Source organism: Falco cherrug, chromosome 6 (genome assembly GCF_023634085.1).
Source record: "Falco cherrug isolate bFalChe1 chromosome 6, bFalChe1.pri, whole genome shotgun sequence".
Lineage (NCBI taxonomy): Eukaryota > Metazoa > Chordata > Aves > Falconiformes > Falconidae > Falco > Falco cherrug.
In genome coordinates this window covers 28883506-28898560 of record NC_073702.1, presented here as the reverse complement: position 1 = coordinate 28898560, position 15055 = coordinate 28883506, and the positions used below count along the sequence as shown (strand labels likewise).

At 36.5% G+C, this 15055-nt stretch overlaps 1 protein-coding gene across 1 annotated transcript in view; it reads left to right on the top strand.

Moving 5' to 3' along the window:
• NOL10 (nucleolar protein 10) overlaps positions 1 to 14472 on the top strand; it is a 53385-nt gene extending 38913 nt beyond the window's left edge. Inside the window, exons 15-21 of the mRNA XM_055713931.1 lie at positions 1658 to 1737; positions 1896 to 1994; positions 2644 to 2730; positions 4505 to 4678; positions 5077 to 5324; positions 10565 to 10667; positions 14037 to 14472. Of these exons, the coding sequence (XP_055569906.1) occupies positions 1658 to 1737; positions 1896 to 1994; positions 2644 to 2730; positions 4505 to 4678; positions 5077 to 5324; positions 10565 to 10667; positions 14037 to 14156 (911 nt within the window). The 3' untranslated portion in view covers positions 14157 to 14472. The remainder of the gene's footprint in view (positions 1 to 1657; positions 1738 to 1895; positions 1995 to 2643; positions 2731 to 4504; positions 4679 to 5076; positions 5325 to 10564; positions 10668 to 14036) is intronic.
• The last annotated feature ends 583 nt before the right edge of the window (positions 14473 to 15055 follow it).

Below are 15055 nucleotides of genomic sequence, written 5' to 3'. Positions count from 1 at the left end.
CCCTCTTCATCTGACTTACTTGTTCATTTTTTGATCATCTACACATGTAAGTTTTGTGATTCCAGTGTGACGTATGGGGACAGTTAGAAGTTCACTGACAATAGTTCATTCCAGTCATCTTTGTTATTAATATACCAGACTGATGGCTTTATGTTCTTTGGTTCCCAACCAGTGCAACAGTAGATAGTTGTGTTTCTCAGACTTTTATCCTAAGGAGGTGATTGATATTTGCTGATGTAATATGTCTAGAAATGTGTGTGTACTTTCAGACACTAAGTGGAAGGCATAGGAAGAGAAGTTGTTTTAGTTTTCAAAATACTTTTGGGGTCTTCAAATAGTACGTTGGAACTCATAGCAAAATCTGCCAAAGGCTACCCTATTTGAATGTAGTAATTTCCAGAAAATACAGATCATTCTAGGGCTAATAGAAACAGTTTCAAGGAAATGGAATGCTGAAAGTTACAGCAGAGAAGGTAGGCATGCTTCTCACAAGGTAGGTAGTCCTTTTCCATCTGTTACATGTTTTGATTGCAATGTGTTGCTCCAGTTTAATTAATTTACCTCAGAGTATGGGAGTTTGGTTTGGCCTGGCAGGAGGCCATACAAGGAGGAGGTCATCCAAAGCACCTGCATCTTCAGCATTAGGAGTTCTAGAGTAGATGATGGCCTCGATGTAGCCTGCCAGACCCCTATCCCACTAGTAAGGGAATAAGGCAATGTAGTAGTATCTACACAGAGACTTGACTTGGAATACTTAGCTCTGCTTTAAATTAACTATGACCTAGTCAAATTCATTTCCCCATACAAGCAAGCTTTCAAATGAAGAACCAGCTTAAGGGTATTTCGTATTTCATATGTCAATGAATTCTTTGTATTACTAGCCATTAGCTGGAGTATTCTCGTTTTGGAGTGTGCAGGAAGATTGTTTCCTGGAAACAGTTAAAACAATTTTTAGGGACATTACTTTCTGAGAGGTTCAGTGGTTCTGTTTTTTGGTTTGGGTTTTTTTTTTCTTCTCTATTTAGTTTTAGAAGAAGTTTGTTAATTCTTCATTTCTAAAGATTTGGGGTCTGTAGAGGATATTTTGCTATCAAAAAGCTTTTCCTTTTCTCAGTCTTGGAATTTTGTGAAGATACATGGGAGGAAAATCAGAGAACTCTTAAGTATTTTCATTCTTACTTAGGTTAGGGCCTAGGGTGACAGTTTTATGATGTGATGTGGTACTGTATTTTTTTTCAACATGTTGATTCTTCAAAGATATGACCCAAGGCAAAACTCTTTAATTAAAAGCATCTCTATACCACACTAAAAAAGTGACTGTCAAACGTCTATGGACTTTCAAAAAAATAGTCTTGAATTTTTCCTTGTAAACTTTTATGGAATGTAGTGCATGGGGGCATTTTTAAAAAGTGCACAGTAACATGTATTATGACAATGAAAATGGATTTTGTTGCTCTGAAGAAGCTCGAATTTCTTGCTGGCCAAACTTTTTCTTTTTGTGGTTTTACTTTAGTCTTGATGTAATAGATGTGACTGTTTGATGTGTTGCGTTGGCAGTGCTTGCTTGTCTTGAATCGGGTAAGTGAAGTGGCCAACTTGGAATAGGAGTTCTTTATATATGAAAGATCTTTGAAATCCTCTGTAACTTTTTTCCCAGGCCTTGCTCATCTCATTGGATCGTCATTGCTCAGAGCATATATGCATGGCTTTTTCATGGACATAAGACTTTATCATAAGGTAAATAAGTCTGATTCTTGTCAATTTTTGCTTTTAACAATAAAATGTGTGTGTGTTTGAGGGGTGTTTTTACGTGCTTTGTGTTTTGTTACTCCAAATAATGGACTGTATCCTGTATTAATGGTATCTTCTTTTTACTTCCTCCTGCTTGTTCAAAGGCAAAAATGATGGCCAACCCATTTGCCTATGAAGAATATAGAAGAGAGAAAATAAGGCAGAAGATAGAAGAAACACGTGCCCAGAGAGTTCAACTAAAGGTAAATCCCGTAAACAATGAGTATACCTCTGGGAAAACTTTTCATACAGAGAGTAATATATTCTTAAGTGTATCCTGGAGATGTAGTGACTTAGGATTTGATTCTGTTTATCTTCAGAGACACAAAGTATAGAACTTTTTGAATGGAACTGTAAAATTCCCATGCATGTGATTCCCACAGATGAGAGAGACTGATACCAAGCTGTAAAGAGCAGATCTCATCACATCTGCCACTTGAGCAGATAACCTACTGGTAAAACTTAATAGTTTCTACTTCTCTCTTTAAACTAAATGATTTAAGCCATTAGAACAGAATACTGTGGAAGGAGATATATAAAAAAAGTATCATGTTTACAACTAGTAGCTTTCTAGATTGAATTTGCTCAACATACAAGGATAAATAATTGCTTTTAAAGTACTAAAGCTGGTGTATTACAAGGAAAAAATGATACATAAGTTCTGCTTAAATTTTCTGTAAGCACTATTGCTTTACTAGTACCAAGAAATGTTTGGAACTCATCAAGGAGCTTTTCATTAAGAGTTATAGGAAGGAGTAAGAATTCTCTCTTCACCATACCTATATGTAAAACATGTAGGTTTTTGCGTGTGTAAAAGAGTAATTTACTGATGAATTGCTTTCCTCTCTTTAGAAACTTCCAAAAGTCAATAAAGAGCTTGCACTCAAACTGATTGAAGAAGAGGAGGAGCAACAGGTTACTAGAAAAAGGAAACAGAAGGTGAGCTTTTGTTTTGGAGACTTCTCTGGGAGCACAGAAATAGTAATGCTTACAACACTAATTTTGTTGTTGTTGGGTGTGGTTGGTTTTGGGTTTTTTATGTGTCCAAACAGATCCAAAATTCCATTGTCTGTTTCTCATAAATAACATACTCTAGTCGGTGGCTTTAAAGTGGACTTCACTGTAGCTGCAGCAGCAAGATGGCCATGTAGTAACTTAAAGCTTAAAATGAAATACTTACTGTGAAGATGGTAGGGGCTTCACAGGGCTCCAGAAGCTGGCTAAATGCAGAGTGAATACCAAAGTTGTTCAAATAAGACCTGTTGTTTGCATTTGTTGTTATTTTGGTGGTGACCATGACAATATAGATGTTATCTGTAAAACTGAAGATACAATTGCCTTTCTTTGTATATACAGTTAACTACATTTTATAAAATAGCCGAAATGGTTTGCTCTTATGCAACAGCAATTCTTCCTGATGTTGAAAATAATCCATTTTTATCCTAAGCAAAGTCTAAAGGAAAAAATGATTAATGTTTAATATCGAGTTGGGGGGGACTTTCTATGGGTTGCACTTCATAGGTGCTCATTCTCACAGGACTATGGCATTCTTGAAAAGTAGACATTGGTTTCATGTGGCATCTGATGAAATCCTATGTGTTACAGTTAGTAGGAAGCATGAACTACCGAAAAAGTCGATGGTGGTAAAATCTTAAATGCAGAGTGTATTAGCCAGTGTTATGATGGAAATCTGAGTTCAATAATTGGGGGCTGATTTGTGTAGGAGTACATATAGATTGTGTTAAGAGAACTAAGAAGTATATACATAAAAAGGCATGTCCTGGCTATTTTCCTGAAATGGCATTAGAGGCTTATGAAGAGCAGTATTTTTTAGGCTTTGGGGTTTATTGTTGACTGTGTGATGGCTGTGAGTGGAAGTCATACATTTGCAACAGTTCCTGTGTTTGAAATTTACAGTATTCTGTACCACACACACACACACACACACACACACACACCCCTTCTTTGGTAGCAATTGAAATGTAGTGCTGGGTTGGGACAAATATACTCCTATAAATTTGGCAATGTTCAAAGATCTGCTTTTTATAATAAAAATCCTATGTATTCAGTGTTTTTTTTAAGTGACAACAGCAAGTATTCGCACAAGCTGGAACTGTAGCTTGACCTGTACCTAATTCAGCAGTAGCATAATTTACACAGAGATCATTTTACTTTGACATGAATGAAACTGCCTTTTTCATGCTGTATGTGAGGGCAGTGAGGAAAAAGTGTCATAAGATGTATAGAAACACTTGCTCTTAGGTATTTACAGTAAAACAGTAGTAGCATTGCATAAAGACATGTTTACCCTGATAATTTGTTGCACATGTTGCAGAATCATCCCTGTCAGGCAGAGTATTTGCCTCGGAGGTACTGCTGATTAGCCAATAGATATCAACATGTCTCCAGACTAGCTGGCTGAATGTATGAGAAACATTAATTCAAAAATATTAGTAATTGTGTATTTAAGGTGTCTATAGTGTGCCTAAGAAAACCTGTCTTGCTTAGAGGTAGCTTAGAATGATATTTGATCTTTGTGAAAGTAATAAAATATAATAAGCATAAATCTTGATTTTTATATGACCTGGAAGGATAAAGCAACTGGCATTTCACATGCTGGTTTTGAGGTGTGTTTAATTAAAAAGGTGTTACTTACTTTACCAATGTCTGTTTCAGAGTCTTATAACTCACTCATGCTTTGCTTCTTTTCCAGAATCTGCCTAGTCTTCTCAAAGATGATCGTTTTAAGGTCATGTTTGAGAATCCCGATTTCCAGGTGGATGAGCAGAGTGAAGAATTTAGGCTACTTAACCCACTTGTTTCTAAAATAAGTGAGAAAAGAAAGAGGAAACTAAAGATCTTAGAGGAACTGGAAGCACAAGAACAGGTAAAATATTTTCCGTTTGCGTTAGGAAAAATCCATAGTTTATTTGTTTTCTTGGCTTCAAGCATTCAGAGTTTTCACATTAGAAAGAAGGAAGAATGGAGGCAATGCAGGAATGTCTTATCAGCTAAAGTAATTAAGTGTAATTTATGTTATCCTAGGGTTTTTTAGATGTGAACAATATTGTGTCTACATGAATATAGGTTTGAAAAACATGAAATATGTAGGTGGAAACAATTCTATAAAATGTCTTCTGCTTCATTTGCTGTTATTACTTCTATTGAAATTTTAGTTTTCTTTGACTGTATGTATGTAAAAGCTGTCACATACTCTAATTGCAGGAATGGTTTGAAAACAAAATGAGTTGATGATTTCTTATTTTGTACTATTTTTGTCTGCAGGAAGAGGAGGAAGAACCAGAAGGAAAAGCAAGTGATGCAGAAAGTTCTGAGAGTTCAGATGATGAAAAAGGCTGGGTTGAAGAGGTCAGGAAACAGCGCAAGCTCCTACGCCAAGAGGAAAAAGTAAAGCGGCAGGAAAGGTTCAAGGAGGATCAGCAAACATTACTGAAACCTCAGTTTTTTGAGATTAAAGAAGGAGAGGAATTCAGAAGCTTCAAAGACTCTGCCAAAAAACAAAAATTAATGAAGTAAGACTAATGTTCCTATTTTAATAGCTGGGGGTGGATGATTCTCAAGCATTTCTCTACAATGTAGGCCAGTGGCATTTTGGCTTGGAAGCACTTACAAGTAAAGCCACATCTGGCGATTCAGGGATATAACTTAGTGACATAGTTGTTGAAAACATTGTTTTCTAGTTTAACAACTGTAATGTTTACAGTATAGCAGAGCGCAACACAAATGAGATTAGTAAAACATATGAGGATCCATTACTCGGTGTTGGTGAATTGCTGCTCTCACAAATAACACTGGTGTCTGTGAGACTGGTTAAATTTCTCCCCCAGTATCAATATGACGTTGACAGTCTAGATGTTTTTCATCTGACCCTCTAAAAGAATGTAGAACACTGCATGGCTAGTCCCTATTCTGGGGATAGGATCGAGAAAAATTGTTTTGTTTGTGTACTTCTATGGCATCCAGAAACTTATGCTGTCCTGATATTGTCAGGTCTTACTATTTCTGGTTTTCTTTTTGCAATACAAAACCCCCTCTCTTTTTATTAATTTGAATTGCCTTAAACTGATAATCAACTGAAGTAATTGAGTAGTGTATAAAGAGCACACAACTGAAGTAATTGAGTAGTGTATAAAGAGCACATCAAACTGAAGGACTTGGCTTTGAGGTGCTTAATGCCTGCAAATCTCATTGATTTTTTTTTTTTTTCAGAGGTGAGTTAAGCCCTTCAGAAAATGAGATTTAATAGCCTTTTAGTATTTGAAGTGCAGACACTAATATTAAAGACAATAGCTTCAAAGTTCTTGAAGCACGCTGGATGCAGAACAGAATTCTGACTAATGTTGGAAACAAGTTGCTGGGCCAGAGGGATCTCATAATAGCCGTTACATTTTTACTTAAAATGAAATGATATAGTCAAAGAAAAGGAAGTGAATAATGTATATAATGGAGCTGTTTCTTTATGTCACTAATGACTGACTCTACAACCTAGTTGTTTCATGATGGAAATTTTCTGGAGATACGTAAAGAAACATTTGATAAAAATGCAGCCTGTCCATTAAATTTGCAAGTTTATAACTAGAATTACCATGTAAAATGGTTTTTAAGTATTACTGAGACAGTGTTTCTACAGTAGTCTAGTAGTCTGGGATTTCCATGCTGTACCTATAAGACCTCGTTAAATAGCAGTAGTGGTTTTTATAAATCGGGATTTATAGCACTTCTGCAGAACTGATTCCCATGTTTTCCTGAGGTGTTTTTTATCAGCAATTGTTTTCACATGGGTTTTTTCTTTGTTCTTTATTTTCAATATACCCACTCATTCTGGACTCTTAACGGTCTTAGTCATCTCTGTCAGCTTTCTTCTGATTTATTTTCTTTCTTTCTTCCAGAAGATGAAGCAACTTTTTACTTTTGTCAGTTTTTCTTCTTTGTCAGGAGAAAATCTACTCTGGACACTAACAGAGTGTTGTAGGTTAAGAATTTTTTTTACATTGTACTTAGATTTATAGTCATGTTAACAAGTGACTTAAAAGGAGCTGGAGACACCGGTCGAATGGCAGTGTATTCCCATTGCCATTGAAACACTTCCCTAAAATGCAGAATGACTGCAGCAGACTCGTACATTGTTCTACACAAATTCAGCTGCTGACCTCTGAAGGAAATTCTCAAGGACGCTCAATTTCAAGTATTAAGATTTCATTATGTTCAAAGCATGGAAGGCTTAAATGTGAACAAGGATACTGAAAGTTAAGTAAATAAGCCAAGGCAGGTGTAAGGAAGAGAAACATTTAGAAAAAAATAGTAGTGTGACACAGGACAAAGTAAATTCTTTCATCTGGTGTATTGAGGGAGAAAAATCATTGCTTCGAACTCAGGAAAAACAAAAGCAAATACCACAGACCTGTCCAGTGGATGGAGGAATAATCAGTGATGACATAAACCATGGAAAGACTTGACTGCTTTTAGAGAAGAGAATCTGTCTTAAGATTTGCTGCTAATTCTCTGCAGAATATTTTGCAAAGTGTGATGCGTAATTAGGGTGGCTTAGGTTAGATAACCTCTGTGTGGTAGGTGCGCTGGTGGAATGGAATGTAATATGTTTTAAAAAAAAAAAAGGAAAAGGAGAGAGAAAATGGAGGATAGGATAGAAGGATAAAAAAATGCATGTGACAGCATTACATCCTTTAAGTTTTTCTGAGTTGCTGTCATTGAACTGTCTTTCCATGTCTTTTTTTATTTTTGTTTAAGAAGTTAGCGCTCTACTTACTGGTCCCATTTGTGTTCATCCAAGCATTGTTCTTAGTATAGAGTCTGATATGCCTCAAATTCTTAGAAGAAATTTAAAAATTAACAACTGGTATCTGTTTCTTCTAACATACAGCTAATATGATTCTGTAATCATAATGAATTAGTCTGTGTTGTGAGCTAACTTGTTTGGTTAATGATCATTTTTACATATTTGAATTTTATGAAGAAAATATTTAAATATGTTTTCTGCTGGCCTTATTCAGTGATAAGTAGTCAGCATAAAAATAATTAATTCAAGTAATGTACTGAAAATTGGAAAGACTGTAGTGGCATGTACAATCTGGTGAGGCTGGCATGTTTGTCTTTGATTTGATTTATCCAAGTTATGGAATGATGGTCTGTGACCAATATAATTAAGTACCTTAATACCTTCACTATGCGTTTAATGGCTAGGTGTTCTTTTTTTCTCTAATCATATAATGTTCTACCTGAGGAAACAGTTTATGACTTATATAAAACTGGGTGTTTCTTTTGACATGTTCCTGACTCAGCACGGCTCCAAGCCCAACTTCTAAAGCAGTGATGTGTACTATAAATTTCTTCATAGACCAACAGTCTATGCATTCTTTGCACAGGAAAGCTGCAGAATTTATTCATGGTTGTAAACATTTTGTCTCAAATTTGTCTACATTTCATTTCCCCCTTTTGCACTCCTATGCTTACACATGAAAACATGCAAAACTTGTGCTTTGTTTAGCTACTGCATAAGTTCCTGACATAGTTACTTAAAAGGAATGCATAAAAGGAAATGTGCTAAGAGCTCTTTTGATTTTCTTGATGTCCCTTTAAAAAGTTTCGTATTGGAGTTAGAGCATGTCAAAATTAAAAACTACAGTAGTTGGTAGTACAGCAGTCAATATGTGTATCTTCAGAGATGACTAAGCCAAGAAAAGCACGGTTGATGTTACTAGGTATTGCTGAAGTAAAACAGCAGGAAAAGTCCTGAAAAACTGTTCTCTTTATAATGAGGAAAAAAAGAGGTGCCTGGGTGTGATTTTTTTTGTTTCTTTTTTATGGTAGGGCAGGGGAAGTTGCCTTTAATAACACTGTTAATGTAACTCTTGATTCAATTTGTTGAGGATGATTTAAAAAAAAAAAAAACAACTAACCCAAACAACCCAGCTGTTGTGTGTGTCAGCATGTGCAGTTCACTATCATTTGAGGTCTGCACATTTTCAGGTAGATATAGCCATACCTGCGTTTATTCAGTAAAATTGCAACCCCACAGCATTTTGCTAATATCGCCTCATTTTCGTTTTTCTCCTGACTGAAGCAGTATCTAGGCAGTCATGCTAAATAATTGCTGGGTAGTAGCCATATTTCTCCAGTTCACTTTCAAAGGGGAGAAAAATGGGACTTCACTTGAATGTAGAAATCCCACCACAATGTCGGTGACTGATCTTCTGCCATAGTTAGCTCTAAGGCTTAGCATGTCTTCCCGATTTGCACAGATGGAACAAGTTTTTACATGTACTCAATGAAAAATATACTACAGAAAAAAGTACAAAGTACCTAGTCATGAGAAATAAAGTAATTCTTGACAGTAATTTTTTTATTGTTAATCTGAAGAGTCTTTGTTACATAAAATGGCTTATTAACCAAAATTCAGCGGACTTCAGAGACTTCATGCATAGGTCACGATCCATGAGCCCTTCATCCATAGTAAATGGCATTGACTGGTGGCTGCTAATAGTCTGTATTTTTATGATGACTTATTTTCCACTTTAAAACTTGTACAGAAAATGTCTCTTAGCCCTCCCTCTTCAGAGAGATCTAGTGAGGCACTAACAGTAGCATCTCAAATTGCAGAAACTAATTTAGTTTACAGTTAGGGGAATGTTTCCTAAGTGCATCGCAGAGTGAGCTTGTTTGATTGTACAAGCCATGTCATATTCTCAGGTGGCACTACCTACTTGTAGAACCCACGTTACAGAAAAAGGACAAGCCATGTTAGGACTCACAGGTGCCTTTAGGGAGGCTGGCTGAAGCTGGTGCCATCCCTACCTGCCGGCCTCACTCCTGTGCTGGCGGCTATGCGGGAACAAGGTATATTTCCAGTCCCCAACTGTTCCAGTTTACAACCCAACTTAAATGAATTCAGAAATGGTGATGTTAAATATCAGATCACGACCTGGAGCAACTAGGGCACGTCCACATGAGTTGCCTTTGTATAGGGGCATTAACTTCCAGTGGAGGAGAGCTGAAAGCAGCATCAGTTTTGGCCACAACGGCTACCTGCTCCATAGAACTGTTAGACTTACAGTGCCTGAGGGAGAGGCTCTATACCAGCTTGCTTACAGAAACTGATGAGCGCAGTGTGCTTGAAGGCATATGCTCAGGTGGAGCTCCTCTCTGGGGTCAGGGTCTGACTTAGTTACCACATTCGTTTGTTTGCATTGGTCTTTTATTTGGAACACTATTTGCATTAGGCTGTTGTGGGAACAGTGTCTGAAGAGTCATTTGTATTTGGACTAAGTAGTTTGTCTCCATCAGTGAAGTGATTCATTTGAGGATGAATTCATTCTGATGTATAGGCAAGATTATTTCCTTCCCTTAAAAGCGTTTCCAACTCAGAAGTGATAAGATTTCAAGAAAACTGTGTATTTTTTATTTGTCCATGTATGTTGCTGCAGCTGAATACTCATGACTTTCTCTGACATTTCATAGAAAACTACATCAATAGAAGGGTGTGGTTTCTTTTTCAGCTAGAGTCCTGTTGCTTTTTTAGCGGAAGAATGATGAACTTAAATTTTAAAAGTGTTTCTACTGAAAGCAGTATCTGGAGTGAATGATTTGAACTTTTCTGTTTACTGAATGTTTATTTTTTAGAGTTATGGCATGTCAGAGTTTCAGAGAAACTGAGATTAGCCTTGACTGCATTATCAGCCTTTATTACAGTAAAAAGATGTCAAGAATAGGGACTAATGTTAATTATTCTCTGCAGGAAAACTCTTGGAGATCGTTTAAAGCTTGAAGAAAAACTTGGCACACTCAATGTGTCTGATACCACAGTAGGCAGCAAACAGGCAACTTTCAAATTAAAGAAGGTGAGCTATATATATAATTTTTTAAGATAATATACAAGTAACTTTAGTTTTTGCATGAAAGAACAGGAACTTTAAAACCGTCGATCTAATGTCCTTCTTCGTTTCTTTATAAGCTGCCAACTCTTCTGCTTCTTGCCAAGAGAATAAAAGCCTCCGGTAGTACTCTGTGTGTTTATACCCTTATAACTTAGGCAGCACTCATAAAATCTTATGTTCCAGTGGAAAATACTGGCTTCCATTTTTTAATAGTTTATTTGCAGACATACCATCAGAAGCTCGTGACCTTACCTGACTTCTGTGCCAGGACTGATCAGATCTTGCTTGGTCTGCAGGTCCAAATGTAGTCAGGATGCCATAGGTGACAGGCTTTCTCTTGGTTGATAATGTTGCTAGACCTCAGCATGATAAAAACAGAGCTCCTAGCCGCCTTTTGTCGTTGAACTCGTGTAACACATCACAAGAATGAGCTCTGGACCTTTTCTACTTGCCAAATTCCATTGGAAGTGTGTAGTTGACTGCTGCCTTTCCCAAAGGGTTTTGATTTCCTATCCTAAGGAATTTGTAGATCGCATACAGGTGATTATATTGTGGGCAGAGTTAAATGCATATGTGCATCTGCTACTATTATAGAACACTTAGGGATTTTTTGCTAGAAAATTGCTTTACAACTGAGGAAAGGACACTTTATAAATGCTGAAGACCCATATTGATACTTGAGCTGTCAAAAAGTACTTCAGTTGAAACTGGTTTTCTTCAGGTAAGCCTCTTTCGTATAATACATTTCTCCTTATCAGCAGTCAAATACTATTCTCACTGGTAAAACTGCTAAGAATGGCTAAGTAGTTATTTGATCACATTGGGTATGCGGGTATGCCTGAAAAAATTCTTTGAATAACCAGATTTATGGGACTGTTTTTACCTTACTTGTTTTACCTAACTACTGTCTGTTTGCAGATGTCCTTTTTCATCTGTTTTTGATTCCACTGATTGAATTTAAAATGTGTTGACTGAGGAGTAAGTCACAGATTCCTTTGCAGTGCTGTTTAGGATAAACATTCTGGAGATTTTACCAGCTGCTATAGCTGGTATGTTAGTGTCTTGCATCTGTAATTAAGTGGGTTTTGTAGGGCTTCAAAAGCACAGTCTTTTTTATAGTAGCTTTAACTTAGAAGATGCAAAGCCACAAAGTTTTTTCTAGTCGGTGGTGAACAATGAAGTATCGCCTTTTACTAAAAGTATTGTGAAGATTTGGGAGTAAGGCAGAAGAAGACATAGCAATTGTTCAGAAAGCCATTTTTACTTGATTTCAGTAGATATGCTATAGCTTTGCGTTTTTTTTAATTACATTGCTGCTAACATATATGGATTTTTTTTTTCTGTTAACTGATGTTGCTTTATTGAAATACATATGTTGTGCTCATTTGCATGAACAATACTTTTTAAGGTGTAATTAAAAGAAAAATAAGGCGTCTGCAGTTGGAGATCTTTTGTCCTATCAACAAAATAGCAAAATGAGACTTGGAAGTCTTCTCTCAAATAAACAGATCCTGCACATATATTCTGAAGTCCCAGGGAAAGGAGCAGGGAGAGCTAGGGAGAAGTCATTCTATGCAGTATGCTGTGTCTTGACGCTCCTTTTCAGAGGATGAAGAGATGAGGTTGGCAAGCCAAAAAAGGGATTTTGTTTTAGTGTTACTGTGATCGTCAACTTCCGCTTTGTGACGCGCTTTCCTTAAAGCACAGGTGTATTTAGGAGTAGGTAGAAAGACTCAGTGGCGGGGAGAGAATTGTGCTCCCATAGGATTGTTATCACTTGACCTTGTAACTCGGTGGAATTGAGACTGTGCTTGGCTGCTGCATTTGGGGTATGTTAGCAGCCTCCCAGATGCCCAGCAGCCACTGACAGGTCCAGTGATGAAATTGTTTGGCATTGATATTTCACAGTTCCGTTTTCAGGAGATTTTAGTATGGTTCCCGCAGTGTGTCCTGTTTCTCAGTTTCAGCATGCTTTATCATAGCAAATAGATGTAACAAAATAGCAGGGTTTCTAGAATACTGAAATGCTTTACATTACTAGGGAGGTATGGAAGGACATTTAAAAAAACAACAACAAAAAAAACCCAAATAAAAACCCAACGAAGCTTCAAATGCAAATCAAGATCATTTAGTTACAGCATACTAGCAGTAGCAGTCAAAATTAAATTAAGATTTCTTAAGACCATTTCAGATGAGGTCTGGAGACAGAGAAACTACTCAGTTTTCAAATAGTGGGTTTCTTTTTACCCTACTTGCAGTGGAATCGGGAGTCAGTACGTTTCAGCGAAGTCTAAAGACCACTAGCTTTTATTACTACAATACTAGTATGAGCTTATTGTTACATTTGGTAAATTGTTTCATATCTCACCTCAGCCAAAATGCTGTCTATGCATACAAATCTCTAGCTCAAGTTTAAATTGTACTTTAATGGGAGGTTCAGGGAGAGACAGGCTAATATATGAATGCTACTGATTACAGAATTAGATGCAGTGGGGATGCAGCTGCATATCAAGTAATTCTGTCACACTGTTAATGCAGTTATCTGTGCTGCTGTTGAAATTACTTTAATTGCTGGAGTATTTTATAGCATAGACAGTTGCCTGAGCTTGGCTAGTTCAAGTCTGCTAGTTCCCGTTTATGCTTAGTTCTAAGACAAGCCTTAGTCTTCCAAAGAAAACAGTAGTTTATGGCTGTAAGAGCCATTTCATCTTGTGGTATGTAAGTTAAACCCTTTCAGCGTCTTTTTGATGAAGAGAAAAAACATTAATAGAACATGTGCCACGTGAGCAGAGATTTTAAATTATTTTCATGTGGAAAGTTTTTCTAGAACTGCATACAGCATATCAAACATGTTCAGGAACTTTTAAGAACACTTTTTAAAAAACCTGTATGTTTCAGCAAACTTAACTGTTTTGTCTTCATTAAATCCATTTGTGTGCAAATATTAAATGTGGTAGTACTCGTTTACCAAAGTGGAAACTAAATAGCTTCAAATTGTGCTCTGCCTTCTTAAGGGCATTAAATCGTAAATTCTAGAGTGTAATTTTACAGTCTATTGTTAGACATCGGTTTTGATCTGAAATACATGATTTTATGAACTGGTTTTCGATAGCTTTGTCTTAAATGTTTGCTCTGAATTGCTTGGAATGATAGTGCCTAGGGATACCCAGAATTAACAAGTACGTTATAAGACATATGGTATAAGACAAGATAGCCTGGGACCATTTACAGTAAAATTTCCTAATGGAATTCTGACTTGATATATAGGTACTTGAACAATGAGGTGATGCGTAAGTTTACAAGAACCTGACTATTTTTGTTTTATTATTCCAGTCAGAGCAGCAAAAGAAACAGCAGGAAGCTGAGAAACAACATCGTCAAGAGAGGAAAACTCTTAGGCGTTCTGCTAATCATCTCAAGAGCAAACGTGGAAGAGGACGACTGTTTCGTTGATTTATTTTATGGTTTTTTTTAAAGAAACTTGTTTATCTCTTTTCCTTTTTCAAATGGAAAAAAACTTTTTCAAATTGGGACATGGTACCGGTATATTTGTATTTTGATTCATTGATGAACACAAAACCCAGAATTTGCTAAACCCTGTGTTAATTATTGAAAAGTTTATGAAAGTGTAAGTATTGACCAAAGGACACTACAAGTGTGCTGTGTTTCTGAACTCCAGTGTGAACTGTATTTGTGCAAGAATCACCAGCAACTGGTTATTGTGTAACTCTGGGTGTTTTCTACAGAAGAATTTAAGAATTTATGTATACAGCAAGGCTGCCTGTCTTTTATTTAACTTAAGAGCTGTGGGTTTTTGCTTTCTGAAATCTTTGTTTGTGACTGCTTAGATAAAAGATCAAGGGTAAGTTATTTTGTCCAAAAACTTATCTTTACAAGGGCACAACAGATTTTTCTTTTATGGTTCTTGAAGGATGACACACAATTGTGTTTTTTCAAAAACTGACTTTGGATTTATATTCTTGGGTTGCCTTAGTACCCAGGAGGAGGTATAAATAGTTGTCATGAGGGCAATTGAAAATGCCTGATTTAAGTTCCTCTAAATCACTCTGGAAGGAAACCTCTCTTGCCACACCGATGTACAAGGGGGAATCTCAGAAGGTTAGTCTTACTAAGTTAAATTTTGTGAATATTGCCTTTACTTAGAATCCTTAGGACCACATTTAATATGTTTTGGTAAGCCAGGCTCGACATAGACCAAGGGTATATGTTCATGTAAGAAGCACTTTAAGGCCATGCCAGTAGCCTGCTATTCTTCAAAAAGTTGGTTTAGTTTTAATATAAGAAACTAGAACCTACGTTAAGGAAATTATGGATTCTTTTCTGTGTCATTT